Source organism: Lepidochelys olivacea (assembly GCF_965140295.1).
Source record: "Lepidochelys olivacea isolate rLepOli2 genome assembly, chromosome: 1".
NCBI classification, from domain to species: Eukaryota; Metazoa; Chordata; order Testudines; family Cheloniidae; genus Lepidochelys; species Lepidochelys olivacea.
The window spans coordinates 266203580-266222570 of record NC_140411.1 but is presented as its reverse complement, the minus strand read 5'-3'; the positions used below and the strand labels follow the sequence as shown (position 1 = coordinate 266222570).

Sequence of the window (18991 nt, the reverse complement as noted above, 5' to 3'; positions counted from 1 at the left end):
GCAACGATTAGTTGAACGATTTCCACAGGACGGACCAATAAATAAAAGAAAATTCCTTGACAATACTTCTTACATGAACGGCTGGGACTGAGTTTGGGCTCCTAGAAGTCAGGCTTCCTGTGCTGCTGAATAGTTGTTTGTTCAGGATTTTATTTATTGGAACACTAAATGATTTTTGAAGATTCCCTTCCTCTAATCTTTCTTGTTTAAAGTGAGCCACAAAGAAAATTGGAAGGAATGACGCACTCCGCAGTCAAAGATTGCAATGGGCTGGAGAACCCCAGTTTTATGGTGAGTTTATTGCTTTAAGAAAAGTATAGCTTGCATAAAGTTTGTATGAGTTCTGAGAAGGAAAGCTTTAACAGGAGCAAGGGAGGAAAGGGGGAAAAAGAAGCAACAGAGAGAGAGAAAGAGAAGGGGTGTGTTAGAGTGAATGAAAGGGGAAAGGAAGAGAGATTGAACAGTCTTTCTAGGGTCCTTTGTAAAGATGAGGCTGACATGATCTGGTATCATCTTCACTAAATCCTGTTGCTTGTACAATAATAATTTAAAGGCTGTTTTGCTACTTTGGAGTTCCTTTTTTGTATTCTATAAATAAGAGAGAAAAGATGAGGAGATGAACTGACGTTGCTGTACTATAGTTTATGTATCTGTTTCAGAAGGGATTAAACCTTCTGCCTCTTGTTCCCTGGGTTGGAGGTTTTATATGATGACAAGGGCAGGGAAAATTAAAATTGGTCAAGGATTTATTTTTTTTGGAATGGGTCTATTTCAAAAGAGGTAAATTGATGAGAGGTTGATGGAGAGACTTTGGGGTGAACTAGGCACAGTGCCCTGCAGATTTCCAGTACAGTAGCAAATTCATGAGTGAATTATATGTGGTGTTACTAGCAGCTGTGTAACTGTGCTGGAAATCCTGGAAACCGGAGGAGAAGGGATGGTCTTGTGGATAAACCACAGGACTGGGAACTAAGGAGATGGGGAACTTTGTTCTCTCCTTCAGGATACAAGTAACTTCCATTAAAATCAAGAAGAGTTGCTCATATCCTGAGGGGAGGGTTAAGAATTAGGTATCTGTGTTCTGTTTGACCTTGGGCAAATCAGTTACTGCTCCATGCCTCAGTTTCCTCATCTGTAAAGCAGAAAAATAAAACTTAGCTCCCTTCCAGGAAGGCAATGAGGGTAAATATGGTAACACTGGTAAGGTGCTTTGAGATCCTCATGTGGAAGGTGCTGTAGAAATGCAAAGGGTTATTCTTTTTATTATTAAAATGTTCCCAGCCACAGCTCAGTTCAGGCTTCTAACTTTCCTAAAGATTGAATCCTCCCTTACCTTGATCATCTGGGGTTTTGTGTTTCAAGCAGTTCATATTTATTCTGTCAAGATTTTTGTTCAAAATAATGACAACTCCGATTTTATGCTGAGAACAGGCAATCACGGGGGTCGACCTGTATGTCTGAGCTCACAGGATTGAGGCTGATAATTGTAACGGATCGGTAACAAATCTTCTGCTGCAGGCAACAAGACAGAATCCAAGAGTTGTCCTGCTCAGGCCCCCTGCTGCAGAGGAGGCAAGGGCTTGTCCTGTCACAGAGACTTCTGCTTGTTCCTTCTTCTCCAAAAATGAGAGGTCGATTCCATTCAGCAGTGCCTCGTGCTCTCTCCTTCCCAAGGTTCCCAGGCAGGATCAGGCATTCATGTGGAAGTGGCAACGGTACATACACTGTACTAGTTACTTTGCTATAAGCTTCTTTTCTGAACAAGAGCTCCAGAAAGTGAGCTTACTTCTGTCTGGATCCAGCTATTTTTAATGCTCCCAGCCAGTCTACATAAGGACAAGAGATAGGGTTTTAAAATGTGTTAGCCAATATGTTTTAGGCCTTTGTGCTTACTGTAGACTAGGTTGTCTATTGAGGATGAAGGTCCAGAAATCTGGATATTTGATGAAAATAGTGCCATGTCACACCTACATATTTGATATATGTGCACAGTTTGTCTTTTTTATTTTGACTTCAAAAGTTGTATTTATTTTCTTCTCCTGTTTCTTCACTCTACAGTATCATTTGCTTTGCTCCCTTCATTGGGAGACTGACTTTCTCTGGGGGGGTTGTTTCAGACACACCTACCCAGCTCCCTAATGCCGGCGATCATAGAGACCCACTCCAGACCCTGCCCAACCATTGCTGCTTCTCCTCTCCCCAAAGTCCCAGCTCCCACTGTGAAAGCTGCTCACGTGGAGTGTAAGATACTCCTACCGCCACTGCACCTCACAGTCTGTGCATGCTGAGGTCTGGCTGAAAGGGAAGGTGAGCTGCTCTGTCGAGGGATGTTCCACGAAGGAGCCTTTTTCTCGTCAGGGCTGGGTTAGCCCTAGGAATGCGGCAGGGCAGTTGCTCCCACCCTCCCTTTAGTAAGGTAGTGCAACTTTAACAAGGGCTCCCCTGCCAACACCTCATTGGGTTTCTTGTTTCTTGGTTGAGCAGAGTTCTGGGTTGGTGGACACTGGGTTGTCTGTGCATACAGCATGCTTGGCCATGGAGGGGGATTGGGGAGGAGGAGGAGGAACGTGTCTTGTGGTGGTACAAAACCATCTCCATAGTCCAGCTGTTACCAGATTTGCCCAGTACTTTGGGATTTGCTCATTTATTAGGGTTATTCTTCTGGGGGGAGGTGTTCTGTAATTGTATTAATGTACTGTTTGTGTCACTTGTGTGTTCATATGGCGTGCTACTTCTCCTTTCTCCAGGTCCCCTCCCAATGGAGCTATCCTGCAGGCCCTAGGTTCCCCAGGGCTGGGTTCCTTCAGTCCCACAATCAGATGAACACACACACGCACACACTAACAGAGCAAGTCCGAGTGGATTGGATCAATCAGCACTCTCAAGCTGACCTCCTTGTATGCCCCGGTCTCAATAGGATGGGCCAAGCAGCACTTTCAGCTGCCGCAGGTTCAGCACATCCCTATCCCACCTTCACGTCACAATTGTATTGATGATAACCCACTTGATGAGCAAACCCCACGGTATTTTTGGGCGCTACAGGGGTCTTTAGCTTAGGTAAAAGAAGCGTTGCTGCAGGGTAAATAGGGAAGCTAAAAACACAAAAGAGTAAAGTTCAGAGAGAGAAGCAACCAGCTTAGCCATAAAAGTTATTTATTGAATAACAGTGATAACTACACAAGGAGGGCTAAACAAACATAACAGTTACATTATTAAAGGTTAATAGCTGAGGTAGAAAAGAAAACAGAGAGAGGGAGGGATCTCACCCACTCCATGAGGCTTGAATTGGTCGGGGTTCCCAGGTGATGGTGGTAGCTCAGGGTCCTGAGTGCTGGAGCCAGGCAGAACCCCCAGCACGATCAGTCAGGAGATGGAGTCCCAGTGGAACTGGTGCAAAGTTTGGGTCCATGCATCAGAACACTTGAACATAGGTAGGGGTTTTTGTAGAGAAACAACAGTGGTTCAGGGGAGAACACGAGATTTGTTTATGGGTAAACTGATGACTCAAGGGTTTTCTTTAGGCTAGACAATAGGAACTGATCACTCTTGGCTATGGGTGGAGTTTTCTTCCAGGAAGCTTACAATGCATTACGTTGCTTCAGTATTTTGGATATCAGTCAAGGATTCATTACTAGAATTGGTCTGATCATTGCTGAGCTGGGTGTGTGCAAGCATAGGTTCATTAACATCTGGAGCAGAGCTCCCCCATGATGCAGTGCTTCCCTGCTTTTCTGGTCCCAGAGTTCAGTGCGGTTCTCTGTTCTCCATTCAGTATGCTAATGAAGATGCCTTAATCTTGTCACCCTTATCAGGAGGGGTCTAAGTGTGTCTCCCAATGCCCTTCACTGCTCTCTGCAAGTCTTTTCTCTGATCCATTTTGGTTCAAGCAGAGAAAGCAGAGAGTGGGGGGGAGGGGGGAGAGGGCTGCTGTCTTTCATGAGTGAGACAGGCTAGATACTGTGCTCTGGTTCCCCGAGAACACAGAGCTGACTGGTGTCACAACACATAGGGTAGGCAGCATGTGCGGCTTTTCTCCGCTACAAAGGTGGGTCAGTGCACAGTGCAGCCTGGTAAGAAGGGGAAGGATAAAAAGAAGAAATGGCGGGTAACCCAGAGGACTGCACCTCCCAAAATGATGAGTTTCATTGGATCCTCTCTACACACACAGTTTTCACATTGTTTTTAAATGCATTTCTTGATCCTCTCCCAGCCAGGTTGGAGTTAGTGTGAATTAAATTACCCCCCTTCCCACATGTTGACAAGAACCTGAGAGACGTACACTGAAGTCAATCCCACTGAAGTCAATGAGAGTTGCAGGTGATGAATACCTCTCTGAATGAGGCTCTAACTGAGGAATGTTCCGTCCTGGTCCTTACAGGTTGAAGATGGAGACCAATACAGTGCCTTGTCTCAACTCCATGCCAAGGGCCTAAAGGAAAAGAAGACAGACCAGGGCAAGAACTGCAGTACACTAGTGTACTCTGTCACTGAGATTCCACCATGGTACCTCTGCATCCTGCTAGGGATTCAGGTGAGACCAGCAAGAACATGGTGGAATGGGGTGGGTGGAGGTTTATTGGCTTGTTCATAGCCCTGCTCAAGTAAAATGTGAATTAGGAAATGGCTCATATTTACTGGCCATGCCTGAAACCATCTGATTGGCTGTTGGTGCTGTCAAGTCATCCCTGTTTAAGTGCATGGGGTCAGATTGTTTTTGTTTTTACATTGTGCTCAATGCAGTACAAGCAGGCAGATGCGGTCCCAGACCCAGCGAGCTTGCGCTCTAAGGACAAACAGTAACAGACAGCTCATTGAATAATGCCAGTGTTAGTGTTATGGAAAATATCTAAAGACTCCAGGCCCTCTGTGACTCTACTACAATAAAAGCTAAGCAGAAGTAGCACTAAAAAGAAACAGTACAGCTTCTATCAGTTTATAGGACTGCGTGAGAGAAATACACCCAACTTGGGTGCTACAGTACAGGCCAATGGAGTAGAATATATGGTAAGATGCTTACCAATGATTAAACTAAGACAGTCACGCTGACTTTGTTTGGACACTGATGGATAGTTCATGCTTTGTTCATTTCATAAAGTGATCTTGTCAGTTTAGTTTAGACTCAAACTTTGGGCTCTGTAAAAACAAGGTTTTATGAAACCCAAGATGACTGGAAATATTTCCATCATTTTTTTTAATTAAAAAGATTCTAATGAAAGCAACAATTATTTTGGGGGAACTTTAACATTTCCTGCAGTGTTAGAATCCCAAACGTTGCAGCACCATACTAGTGCATGGGAAGCAGAAAGTGATGTTGACAAGGAACAAAAGCTCTAGTTTCATTGCCCAAGCTGAGTGAAGTGCACAATCAGCATTAATAGTGAAAAGAAAATTGGATTTTAAAGATTCTTTTTGTGTTGACTAATTAAGTCTTTACACACACACATGTTTACTGGGTTTATTAAAAAGGTGGGGCCTGATTTTTCCACTTCTTTGCATCTCAGGTAGCTATTTACACCTATGCAAACACAGTATAAAACACTACCACCAGGGTAAATGAGTGGACAGTTCTAATCTGGTAGCATTTTGCACCCACTTTGCTGATATCCCCCAGTAGTGGCTTGTGGCCTAAGGAAGCATGAACAGTGTCATTAGGGATACTGCAGGCTGAGGGAGTTGATGGTGCCCTAGAGCAAAGCAGAGTGGCTTGAAACACACATTTGGCAGAAATCCAACCTGATACTTCCCACCAGTAACCTGCCCCCCTTTCCTGGTAGAGAGCCCCCAAAATAGCTTTCTCCAGACCCTGGAAATGTGCTAGTTCCCATTGGACACCCCCTTGGGAACTAGGTACTGTTGTTTCTACAGAGTGCCGAGTGGTGGTAAGGTGAGAAAAATGGATAAGGTCGGGACAGGTTGTTAAAGCTCTGACAGACACTTTAGAACAGCCCCCACCAGAAAATAAAACTTTTAAGAAAAAATTAAGGTTATCAAGAATTAGTGTTGTTGGTGTCATTTGAGTCCTAATCTGCGAGTGGCTTTTCACCTTCCCACAACAATAGAATAGTTATACTGGGTAGGTACCAAGCCCTTTTTCATGCCGGTCTTTTCTCTGTGGTTCTTAGCATTACCTGACAGCTCTGGGTGGTCTTGTAGCCATCCCTCTGATCCTGTCCAAAGAGCTTTGCCTGCAGCATGACCCCCTGACCCAGGGTCACCTGATCAGCACCATCTTCTTTGTCTCGGGAATTTGTACCCTCCTTCAAGTCCTCTTTGGAGTCAGGTAGGCAAAATCTTTGCAATATAACCTATCCAAAGGTGGTGAAAGTGATTTGGAGGCTGTAATTGCTATAGGCTCTCCAGTTAGTTAATTGTGATGTATGTTAATGAATGAGAGTGATTTGCTATTCGTGGCTGTTAGGGCATGTTCCAGAGCACACAGAACTATAGGGACTTCCTTTTGCTACAGATCAGTGGGGCAACGACTCATAAAATGGTGTTCTGAGTGACAGCTGGAAAGATAAACCCTGCTACCATGCTCTGTGCTCTGAAATGTGGAACAATACCAGGGACCATTTACTTTCATCCAGTACCGGCACTAGGACTAAATCACTAAATAATAAACATTCTCTGTACCCAGCAAAGACGACAAAAGAATTGACCATGGTTATGGGATAAGTTTGTGAAAAGCTTTCTCAGAAGACCTGGGATGTGGAGTAGAGCAGAGGGATGGCATGACGTGCACCTTGCAGGGGCAAAGTTCAACCTTCTTGATAGGTCTGAAGGCTTCCTCTTAAGCTAACGCTGGGCAGGTTTTGGAAGGGAGAGATGGAAATCATGCCACCTTTTCAACAAGTTGTAGCTGGCCTTGGGGAATGAATGAGGCATGAAGAAGTGGAAGGGGGAGAATTTCACTCTGATTACCCTTGTGGGCCAGATTGTAAATTGGTGTAAGTCAGCATAGTTTTGCTGACTTTAGAGGAGTTGCACCAGTTTCCACCAGCTGAGGAACTGTCCTTTAGTCTGGGCTGTCAGCAAGGGAGGCAGCTGCACTGGTTTAAGTGCTACTGTAGACAGGACAAAACCATTATCAATATTGCCTCAAGAAGATTTGCCTCAACTAGTTGCTAAACTGGTGCTGGACACAGTTTTATTCCATTTATTTACATTGAAACTGTTTTCGGTGCTGGGTTAGCAGCAGCCACTAAATTTTCCTAGAGTGGGCAAGGTCAATGGCTCAGTTAATGGCCACCCCTTGTGACTACTTCAGAATCACATTTTGGAAAAGATCCCTTCAGAGGCATTTTGTGGAGCAGCGGGAGTTTCACCCAAAAGAAAGGGTGATCAGCACCCAAATCTGAGCACCTGCATTAGCCTAGCCTGGGTCTGAGCAGACACACCACAAAGCCATATCCAAGTTACAATGGCCCAGATCCTCAATGAGATTGAGGCATCCAAGTCCTATGGGAGTTCCCAGCCAATTGTGGCAGAACTTGTCTGTTCTTTTGGGCACGTGTGGGGAATTGTGGGAAGGCGCTGGAAGACTAGCAGCACTTGAGTGATTTTAGCCTGCATCATCACTGCAAAGTGGGTGGGCTACCCACCCGTGGCAGGCTACGCACCCAATTGAAAGCCTCATTTGTACTTTAGCCTATAGCCCCAGAAAGGGGAGCTAGCCCGGGTTAAAAGTGCCACCAAACTTGGGTAAGAAGGTTTTGCATGTGGGTGGTGCGGGGTAAGGGCAACACTCAAGTAAGAGACCTAGTTAATTCTGTAGTGAAAATGATATACTCTGTGTGTGTATTTTTGTACCACTTGTTAATCTGGGATTCCAGGGTGTGACAGAGCACTGAGGCCTGACAAGTGGGTCAGCACTCTGATCACTGAAGCCTCAATTTGTTTCCCCAGAGATGGCTGATTGAGCAATTAGCTAATCAGAAAGAGAAGCTGGGGGAGGTAAGGCACTAACTAGTTCTCAGCTGGCTCACCTGACAAAAGCCAGGAAGGAAGCATTACAAGGTGTGGAAGGAGCTCAGACTGAAAGAGCCCCTTTAGAAAGGATGATCTCTTTCCTAGGGCTCTAGTAAAAGGGGACTGAAAGACCACAGGGATTAAAATCTGTGATGTTGCACTGTACTGGTGCCAGTGAAAGGGTTTAGAATAAAATACAGACTGAACACTAAAAGAAAGTGAGTCTGAGTGGTTTCTGGGGGATCAAAGGATGGGGTCAGAGCATTGCACTGTTGCAATTGGGGGTTGTCCCGTGATCCTGATTCTCCCTGCATCTAGTGGTTTGAAAGTTTGTTGGGGAAAGCTGGGGAAAAGACTCAGTACCTGGGCATGGAAAAGACCCTGCAATTGGTGAGTGTGCAGCAGAAGGAGCTGCAATGGATGACGTAGACCTTCCAGGAGTGCCACCAATTTGATAGAGAATCCCTGATTGCTTGGGAGGTGGAGCAACAGTGGAGCCTACAGGAGTTCATCAGGGAGCAGATCCAGGTGCAACAACAGTTGGTCCAGAAAGTGCAAGTCCAATGAGGGGACAGTGGGAGTCCTTTACATGGATGGTTCTTATGCAAGATGGGCCTAACTGATGACCTTGGTGCATTCCTATTAACAAGTGAGAAAGTAGCCATGGCAGCTGGTTGAGGTCCTCCAGGTCGTGCCAAATTTCATGGGGGAGGGTCTGGTGGCTTATGTCTCCCTGAGTAAGGAGCAGCCTGGCACTATGAGGTTGTGAAGGTGGCCATTTTAGAGTGGATCGGGCTTTCTGCCAAAAAAATACCAGCGGAAACTTCAGGCTGCTGGATGGACCAAAGTGGTACAACCCAGGACACATGACCAAAAGCTGCCAGCCAGCATGTAGCCTGGTTTAAGGCTAGACAGTTGAACTATCGGGAAAATTATGGACCAGGTGATAGTGGAACAATTTCTCCAGAGCCTCCCAGGGAGTACCTGACTCTGGGTGAGCAAGCATCAGCCTACCACCCTGGAGGCTGCAATTAGACTCTCAGAAGAGTTCTTGGAAGTCGACTTTCCCAGAAAAGGGGTTTGCCCACCTATGTGCCTGGGACTGGGGAGAAGGGGTAGTGATAAGAACTCTGATAAGAAAAGGGAGGAGGCAAAAGGGACCGTCAGGGATGCTTGTGTGCTTTCAATGTGAAAGGCCTGGTCATATAAAATGGGACTGCCCAGAGATGAAATGTGGGATTGCAGAATTCTGCACATGGACTGGGGCTCTTGGGGGTGTGGCTAAAAGAAAAATGCTGACCGTCCCTATAAAAGTGAGATGGAGGCCTCAAAAGGGGAGAGTGGCTAGAGCCTTGGGATGTTAATTGATCCAGGGAGGTTTAGTGAAGCTCCTGGATGAGAAAGTAGAGATAAAATGTGTTGATGGGGAGAAGCCAAATAGCAGAGGTACCCCTAGAAGTAAAAGGAAAATTTGCGTGGAAGCAAGTGGGAATAGTGGAGAGAATACCCCATCCAGCAGTAGTGGGTATTGACTGGAGCATCTTCGCTTATAGGAAGAAACAGGGGATCCGGGACCCCACATGGAACAAAAAGGGGGAAATAATGAAGGCACAAGTTAGCAGAATTAGACTGCCCTAGATGGAATGAAATAAGCCACAGGAAAATAAAACCAGGCTAGGTGAAAAGGAAAAAGTAGAACTGGGCTGAGAAGAGAGATTCAAGCTCTGTCCCAGGGGGTGGGAAGTCCAGGGAACTAGGCCACAGCAAAGGTGAGGGGAAGAACCCAAGGGACTAGGTGGGGCTAGGAGAACTGGAGGCCTTAGAACAGTGGTCCCCAAACTTTTGAGGGTCATGCCTCCCTTTCCCTGGTCCACGCTTGCCCCCCTGAGCTGGGGCCAGGAGTGGGGCCATGGCTCTGGAGGAGGGGGGCATGGACAGAGGTAAGGGGGCCAAGGCTGGGGGTGGTCTGGTGCCAGGAGCAGAGCCAGAGCCATGATCAGAGGCCAAGGTTGGGGAGGCAGAGGCTGGGCCAGGAGTGGAGCCATTGTGAGGCTGGGAATGGGACAAGGCATGGGGCTGGGAGCCGGGACCGGGGAGGAGCTGGGTGGCGCTCCTTCTGTGGGGCTGGGCTGGGCCTCGCTATGCCCCCCAAAAGGTTCCTCTGTGTCCCCCTAGGGGCGTGCACCTCTCAGTTTGGGGACCTCTGCCTTAGGAGGAGGAGAATGGGCAAAAACAGCATGCCCTACCCCAGGACCAGGAGGAAGAGGCTAAAAAGAGTGGACCTATAGGATGCCCATGATATGAAGTTCTGAGGGCTGAGACACTGTTATGGGGGATCCCCTACCCTCAAAATGCAATTTCTGTTGGAGGAAGATGGAGGGACCAGAAATGGGGCCCTACAAGCCCGCCCTGGGGGCAAATGGGAATCTAAAGAGGCAAGTGCCTCTTGCAAGGTGGGGAGGGTGTGTGTGTGTGGGGAGGGGTGAAAGTCTGCTGTTAGGGAAGTGAGGGAGGTATGTGACAGAGTGCTGAGGCCTGGCAGCTGGGTCAGCACTCTGATCACTGCAGCCTCCAGTAGCTTCCCCAGTTCATGGCTGATTGAGCAATTAGCTAATCAGGAGGGGCTAGGGAGGTAAGGAACTAACTAGCCCTCAGCTAGGTAACCTGAGGGAAGGAAGGAAGGAAGTGTTACAGAGGAGGAGGACAGGGCTAGCTGAGCCCAGACTGAAAGAGCTCCTGAGAGATAATAATTTCTTTTCATCCTAGAGCCCTGGTAAAGAGGGACTGAAAAATGTAGGGATTAAAAACTGTGATGTTTTACTGTACTGGCATTGGTCAGTATCGGGTTTACAATGGCACTGTGGTGTGGGGTCCACACTCAGAAGGGTCCCCAGTGCCCAGGGTCCCTGACCCCCCCTTCCCCCTCTCTGCTCTGAGGTCCTGCCCTGTTGGGCCCTTGGGGCTACTACCCCTTTAATGGCTCCCAGTGGAGCAGATTACTATCATATCAATGAAAAAGGTCCACAGGAATTAACTTGTATACACCTACAGTTTATTTGAGAAGGAATTACACAAGCAGTAAAGGGTTACATTAAGCACATAACTCCTATGTTAGATATTAAAGAACTATACATTAAGAGCTATACATTCCTCTTAATGAGCCTGTCTTTCACAAACATACACAAACGGGTCCTGTGCTAGCCTCACACAGTTCCTGCTTGGCAAACAGAGAAGGTAGTTACCATGTCTGTGGACAACTTCCTCCTTCCAGGTCTGATCTATCTTGGATTCCCTTGAGGAAAGGCCTTGGCTGCCTGGAAACCCCTCTGGCCACAGTCCTACTGGAGCCCAGAGAGCAGAGTTTTGACTACTTTGTCTAGCAGCATCTTCAAGCACCTCTCCCTTTTCTCCTCCTTCTCGTCTCTCAGTAATTTACTTCGCTTGATTCTTATACTCTTTTTCCCTCAAAGGAGTCACATGTCTTAAAAGCATGCCCAGTGGGCATGTAGTTGTTAATTTTAGCTGATTAGTATTTTGGAAGGGGCTTGGGGTGGGGTACCAAACAAAGACCACTCCACGTTTACTCACTCATCAATCATTCGCTCTGGCTCTCTGCGTGGTGTCCTTGCTGTAGGGTCACTATAACCAGGTCGGCCTGTGCTCCATGCTGGAATTTTGTGCATGTGATATTCACTTTTGGATGGACCCATATTTACTGACCGATAGGTTCAATATCGATCACACACGCAGGCTTTTCCAGTCCTTTATCAAATCTGCATGACCACACCAATTTGGCACCATCCCAACAGTTCCCCATTCGATATTACAATTATCTTTGGTAACTGAATATTGCATCAATCATACCCACAATTTGTATGCTAACTATTAGATCATGTGTCTCCTTTTCCGGTTTCTATAAAACTTAAAGCATTGTCTTACGATTATTAGTAGCATAATTCAACAACTCAATCTTATAAGTTTTCCGCAAAGCTTGCTTTTTCTTTTATTGCTTACACATCTGATATCCACAACAGAAACATACAAGGAATAATACAGCAGTTCCAGAAATCCAAAATAGTATTGCCCATTCAACTCCATTCTATGTTGTTACTTGACATACGACATCATACCAAGCACATATTTGAGATCTTATTTTCTCTACAGCTTTTTCACCAATTTTATACTTCCGAGCAAGCATACTATATATGCATACGATAATATAGATATTATCAATTTAGCTGACTGTTCTATTTGGTCCTGTATGCCTTGATTAGTTTATCTCCACATCCCAATCTGTATCATTCCACTCGATTTCCCTCAAACTTGGCAATGTTAATCTATGGCAGTGGTTCCCAAACTGGGGTTCGCAAATTTTCACTAATGGCGGCCAGAGGACCCCAGGCATTGGAGGCAGCAGGTGGGACCCTGTTGCAGGGCAGACAGCCCAAGTCTCAGGGAGAGTGGGGCAGGGCAGTTGGGGCTGGCAGCCTGAGCCCTGCCCCTTTCAGCAGGGGAGTCGGCAGCCTGAACCCCAGCGCTCTGCAGAGGGCTGGCAGCCTAAGACCCAGGAAGAGCGGGGCTGGGCAGTTGGGGCTGGCAGCCTGAGCCCTGGCGGTCAGCGGGACCTGCAGCCCGAGCTCAGTGGAACTCAGTTGACCGGGGTGGTCAATGGGGTCCAGCAGCAGGAGCCCCACGGAGTGCGGAGGAAATTTAAACTTAAATCCCTGGAAATATTCATTTTTAGGAGGAGGTTCATGAGATTTCACAATTTAGTGAAAGGGGTTTGAGGGCTGTTAAAGTTTGGGAACCATTGATCTAGGGTGAGTCGTCAAAGGTTTTAGTAATTTGAGGGTGCAATTGATATTGTTCGTACTGGAAATGAGTTATGGCTCCACGAGTACACCACATCCCTTGGTCCATAAACCAAATTTGTTTGTTTGTTACATTACCCTTTTTCCTTTTGATTCCAACATATATCTTGGTTTATTTAATATAATCCCCACCAGCCATTTTTCCACTATAAAGTCATGGTGAGATTACCTCCTTTCCATTCCAAATTCCCATTTCCTTCTTTAACCAAGGTACCCCATTTCCATTGGGCTCCTAGTATTTGCTTCCATCCTAATCCAGGTATCCACCATAATCCATTCCCTTCTGGTACTATTTCATATTACCCTGTATCATTTTCCCGCACGCTGGCATATATTACCAGTGTGACAAAGCTCTGTCCTTGCCTCCATGGGTCCCGCGTTTCCTGGCAGATTTCGCTAGCCTCAGAGGCTCACTGTGACCCTCCATGTAACCCTTCTCTCTCTAGAGACAAGGGTCACAGTCTACTGAGCCATTTTAATCATAAGCCAGCGAGGGAGGTGAGGAGAAGTTATCCTTCCTTGCACAGTCTCTGTTGTCTCCCAGTCGCAATCAGAGAGCAAAGGTGGGGGGTGGGGAGCCTGGGCCCACCCTCTACTCCGGGCTCCAGCCCGGGGACCCTAATAGTATCAGCTATTGTAGCTGACCTTTTAGAAACATAACATGTACAATTCTCTGGGCTACTTCCCCCACAGCAGCCCTCACTTCCTCAAGCTCCACTTCACCCTTACCTCAGGGCCTCCTTCCTTGTGCCAGATATGGTGTGTACTGCTCAGTCTCTCCAACAGCACAACTTCCTCCCACAGCTCCTGACATGCACACTGACCTGGCTAACTGAGAGGCTTTTAACTAGTTTCAGCCAGCCCCTGATTGGCTTCAGGTGTCCCAATCAACCTAGCCTTCTCCCTGCCTTCTGGAAAGTTCTTAATTGGCCCCAGGTGTCTTAATTGACCAGGAGCAGCTGCCATTTCACTTATCCTGGTACTAGGGATTTGTTTAGCCTGGAGCTAATATATCTATCTCCCACTACTTTTCCATTGCCATCTGGCCTTGCCCCGTCACACCAGGTACACTTCCTGTGTCTTTCCATTGGCTACACAAGAAAGGACAAGAGTACACTGACGTATGGTACATGTACACACTTGCACCTTCCAGGTATCTTGGAACGATTGATTAATACAAGAGTAGTAACTCAATGCCCAGTTAAGACTCTGGGGCCCAGTTCCTTTTTGGCTCTGTTCCAAGATATCTTTCCATTGTTTTCCCAAGATTCCCTGGGCTTCCATACAAACTTCTCCCCAGGATGATCCTGAGTGAATAGCCCTTATTTGGTTAACAATATCCAAAACACTTTCCCCCAACAATTCACTCAATTCCATCACAGAATGTCCCATCTCTTGATACATTATTTCCCCTTGTTCCCCAATATGTGCTGACTGCATTAGTTGCTTTAAAGTCTCCCTCATTCTTTCCCTAAGGGTAGAGAGGCTCCATGTGTTTCCCAATCCCATTCCAGTGTTTAGTGTTTCCCATATGGTATCTCTTTTGACCATTCCTCTTTGTAACCATCCTCTGCTACCAAATATTGGGCCCTGGGGGCTACTACTCCTGGATGGATCTTTAATAGCTCCCAGCGGAGCAGATTACTGTCATACCAATGAAAAAGATCCACAGGAATTAACTTGCATACACTGCAGTTTATTTGAGAAGGAATTACACAAGTGGTAAAAGGTTACATTAAGCACATAACTCCTATCTTGGACATTAAAGAACTATACATTAAGAGCTATACATTCCTCTTCTTTCAACATCCCAGACCCCATATGCTTTATGTTGTGCAATCCATTTAGAACAGTGAGGGTAATGAGTGTCAATCATCCAATCTTTATAAAAACTTTGTATCTGGACCCTTTGTATATGTATCTGCTTCCATGGTCTGGAATTAACCATTCCATACATTCAGGGGAACAATTGGTTACATTATGATGTTTCTGGGTCACTTTGGTTATATTAACCCATGTTTTACCTTCTATACTCCCTATATATGAGGTATGGCATCTTAAAGCACATTGATGTTCTTCAGGACATTTTTGTCTAGATATTTCCCATCCCTCAAATCGGGTGTTATGACTATATCCCTTCATCATTATCCATTCATTTCCTAATTCCCATTTGAATACAGATTCACTGCCATACCCTAATGAAGATGTGGTCTGGGTACACCAATTACATTCCCATTGACATATGTCCATATTCTCAGTGATGTTATACAATTTCACAGTTGCTCCTATATCTATGGCAGGAACCTCAGTCCCATTTTCAAATCAAGCTCCTTGAATTATACATTCTTGGGGTGTTTTGGTTCGAAGGACTTTTTCTTGGGGTACATCTGGTTTCCATAGTTCCCCAGTTCTAATATCGATAACTTGGGATTCGTGAATTCCTGACTTATGTATACAATTAGTTACACTTGAGGTCCAGACTCATTGTTTACTATCTGGATCATATTCCCATTCAACTACCAAAGTGTGTTCTTTTGATGTTACTTGCCCACCTTTTGTCAATATTTTAGAGTTGAACCCTTGTATCCATACGGACATACATGCTCTATCTGTTACTTGAAAGGTCCATATTCCTTGAGTGTCCTTTTTGGTCCTAAAGGGATTAACAGATTCTGTTACCATACAGTGCCAAACTTCTCCATCTCCAACATCTAGTTCATCCTCATAATAACCTTTACCAGGTCTGCCCACTCTTTCCAGTCTCTGAACCGAGGAATCTGCTGCTTGGATAAAAAGTTGTGCATTCTCCTTTTCCTTTAATTCTGGGGAGATAAGTGGTGTTGAAGCATAACCTTTGGACAATGCTACAGAGGTCATCTCAGAACCATTATTTATTGTAAGGTTCATGCCAACTGGTACTGTGCCTAAATCTATAGTATCCTCAGCAATTAGGGTCTGTCTCCGAATTTCCCTTCCTGCTTTTTCAGTTGGAAGCGGTGTTATAGGTCTGCATCCTATAAAAGGTGGAATTAAGGTAAATGGACACTCATATCGGAATCCCCATTCTATCCTCCTATACAGATACTCTCCTGGTTCTACAAATACTACTTCAAATTTCTCCAAGCATCTCCAAATAAGTTGGAGACCATCTTCACAAGAACTTCTTCCTGGTCAGGGGTAGGTCCACCATACAGGACCTCTACTCCAGAGTCTCGTGACATTCCAGTCCCAAGTCATAGATCTTTCCTTTGCTTTAATGACCTCTCCATGAGGGGTGCCTATAACACTCAGTCCTATTTCTCTCTGCTTTACCCAGTCAAGATTGGTACCCCCAATTCGAAGGAGAAAATCCATATGATTCCTTGGTATAAGCCCCCATTGCTGTTGGAATTGCTTGATCTCACAGTTTTTGGTTGCTTCTCCCGTGGACAGATAGATGGTGATCCAATAGCCATGTGGTGGATGAACCCATAGATGACCCAACGAAACAGTATGTTCCTTGCTTCCATGGATCAGTCTGTGAAAATAAACAAACAAAACACAGGCCTCTAACCTTATAGGTTAGTACATCTTACATGACTATATACTATTTTATATCTACCCTATATATTCATGAACTATTATACTTACTTTCTTGATAGATACAGTTTGATTTGATCAGAATGCCTCCATACATCCCCATTCGGAATGGCCACCAGAATGACTATAGGACTGGCAACATATTTCACAGGGAATGGTCCTTTCCATGTGGGTTTTAGCTTACCCTTACTCACCAATTCTTTGAGCATCACTTGGTCTCCTATCTTCCATTGGTACACAGATGGTCTTTTCTGTTCTTCCCTTTGTCTTCGCTGATTTTCTTGTGCCCAAATTTCTTCAATTGTTTGTACCAAATCTGTTATCCAAACTTCTTTCTGCCCATTAAGGTATCTCTTTTCTAGGTGGGAATTCAGGGGTTCTCATAGCTTGCCTGTCGTTAACTTAAACGGCGAGTACTTACTTCCAGCTTGTCCCAAGGCTCTCATGGTCATTAGGATTGCAGGTAAAGCAGTTTCCTAATCTTGACCTTGTGTTTGAATTTGCTTGGTCAAGGCTGCTTTTATTTCTCTATTCTTTCTTTCCAATTTTCCTGCACTCTGTGGGTAGTAGACTACATGCCATTTTTTTGTTTCATTCCCATCATCAATAATAATGCTTTTACCACTGCTCCCACAAAGTGAGGTCCTTGGTCACTATCTGTGGTCAAGAGTATACCCCATCTGCTGAGTATTTGGGTCCATAAAGCCTGAGCTGTAGTTTGAGCTGTGTTATCTGTTGTGGGGATTACTTCCACCCATCTTGAAAAATCTATGAACACCAAGCAAAAGGTTTTTCCTGTAGTTCTTTTCAAAGGTCCATTGTAATCCATTTGTAATTTTTGCCATGGGCCCTTAATGTCAGGTTGGTGTCTCGGTATTTTTTCTTTCCTGCTTTTAGGATTAACTTGGGCACACGCTAAGCCTTGTTGACAAAATCTGTTAATATGCATGTCCATTCCTGGCCACCACATTACTTTTTTTTTTTTTACTTGTGCTAATGTTCTCTTAGCCCAAAAATGTCCTTGTTCATGTGCAAATTGGATTATTTCTTCTCCATATTGTTCTGGAGCTACCCATCTGGGATGGGTTGGATCACAGAAACCCCCTTGGGGCTGCCAACTGATGTGCCGAGACTACTTCTGCCCCTGCTTTCCTTGCCAGTTTGGAACTCCAGAGCCCTGCCTGGCTGTGCCAGACATGCTTGCTGGCCACAAACACAGACCCAGGTCTGAACCACGTCCCACAAACTGCAAGCTTAATTGAAAGCAGCTTAAGAAGTGTTCTTGTCTTTAACACTCAGATGCCCATCTCCCAGTGGGGTCCAAACCTCAAATAAATCCATTTTACCCTGTATAAAGTGTATACAGGGTAAACTCGTAAATTGTTAGCCCTCTACAACACTGACAGAGAGAGATGCACACCTGTTTGTCCCCCCTCCCCCGGTATTAATACATACTCTGGGTTGAATAATAAGTAAAAAGTGATTTTATTAAATACAGAAAGTAGGTTTTAAGTGGTTCCAAGTAGTAACAGACAAAACAAAGTGAATTATCAAGTAAAATAAAATAAAACATGCAAGTTATGCCTAATACAGTAAGAAAACTGAATACAGATAAAACCTCATACTCAGAGGTGTTCCAGTAAGCTTCCTTTTACAGACTAGTCTCCTTCTAGTCTGGGTCCAGCAATCACTCACACCCTGTCTAGTTACTGTCCTTTGTTCCAGTTTCTTTCAGGTATTCTTGGGGGTGGAGAGGCTCTCTCTTTAGCCAGCTGAAGACCAAATGGAGACCCAGCAGCACCCCAAATTGAAAACTTCTGAAATGAAAGAAAGCTAGGAAGGACAATCATCCTATTTCCCTTAACACACTATCAATGCCTCCCTTATGTCCAAATTAATCTTCTGCCAGCTTACCTTTATCTAAGGGTATGCCTTCACTACCAACGTTACGTGGTTGTATAGTCACGGCACCAGTGCTGGGAGAGAGCTCTCCCAATGCTGTAAAAAAACCCCCACCCTCACGAGGGGCATAGCTGTCAGCAGTGAGAGCACAGCTACCAGCGCTGGTGCACTGTCTACACTGCCGCTTTACAGCGTGGAAACTTGCATTGCTCAGGGGGTGTTTTTTCACACCCTACAGCGAGAAAGTTTCAGCGCTGTAAAGTGGCAGTGTAGACAAGGCCGAAGTATTGCTCTCCACCAGGCACTAGGAAAGGCAAGATGCTGTGCCATCTGGGTTTGATAGAAAAGAGGCATCAAACTGTGTGTGCCATGTGCATCTTGATAAAACTACAGCCCAAATGGTTTTATTATTTTCCTCAGCATGACATACAGGAGGGGCAATCAAGATCAGCCTGGCAGAACATGCATGAGAACTGTCTCTGGACAGATAAGCAATTGATCAAAATCACATTCTCTGATCTCTTGGGACCAAATCCTGTACTCATTGAAATCAAAAGAAGTTTTTCTATTGAGTTCAATGGGAACAGGCTTTGACATTTGGAGAGCAAAGAACAAAACCACTCAAGCAAGGGCTATGTTGCTTATACCACAGGTATCAAAAGCTGCTGACT

General features: G+C 45.3%; 1 protein-coding gene across 1 annotated transcript in view; it reads left to right on the top strand.

The window, feature by feature from the left end:
- Positions 1-237: 237 nt before the first annotated feature.
- LOC311523429 (solute carrier family 23 member 1-like) overlaps positions 238-18991 on the top strand; it is a gene marked incomplete at its 5' end in the record, with an annotated part of 92430 nt that continues 73676 nt past the window's right edge. The window contains 3 exons of the mRNA XM_084633399.1: positions 238-291; positions 4379-4531; positions 6123-6280. Coding sequence (XP_084489525.1) covers positions 238-291; positions 4379-4531; positions 6123-6280 — 365 coding nt within the window. The remainder of the gene's footprint in view (positions 292-4378; positions 4532-6122; positions 6281-18991) is intronic.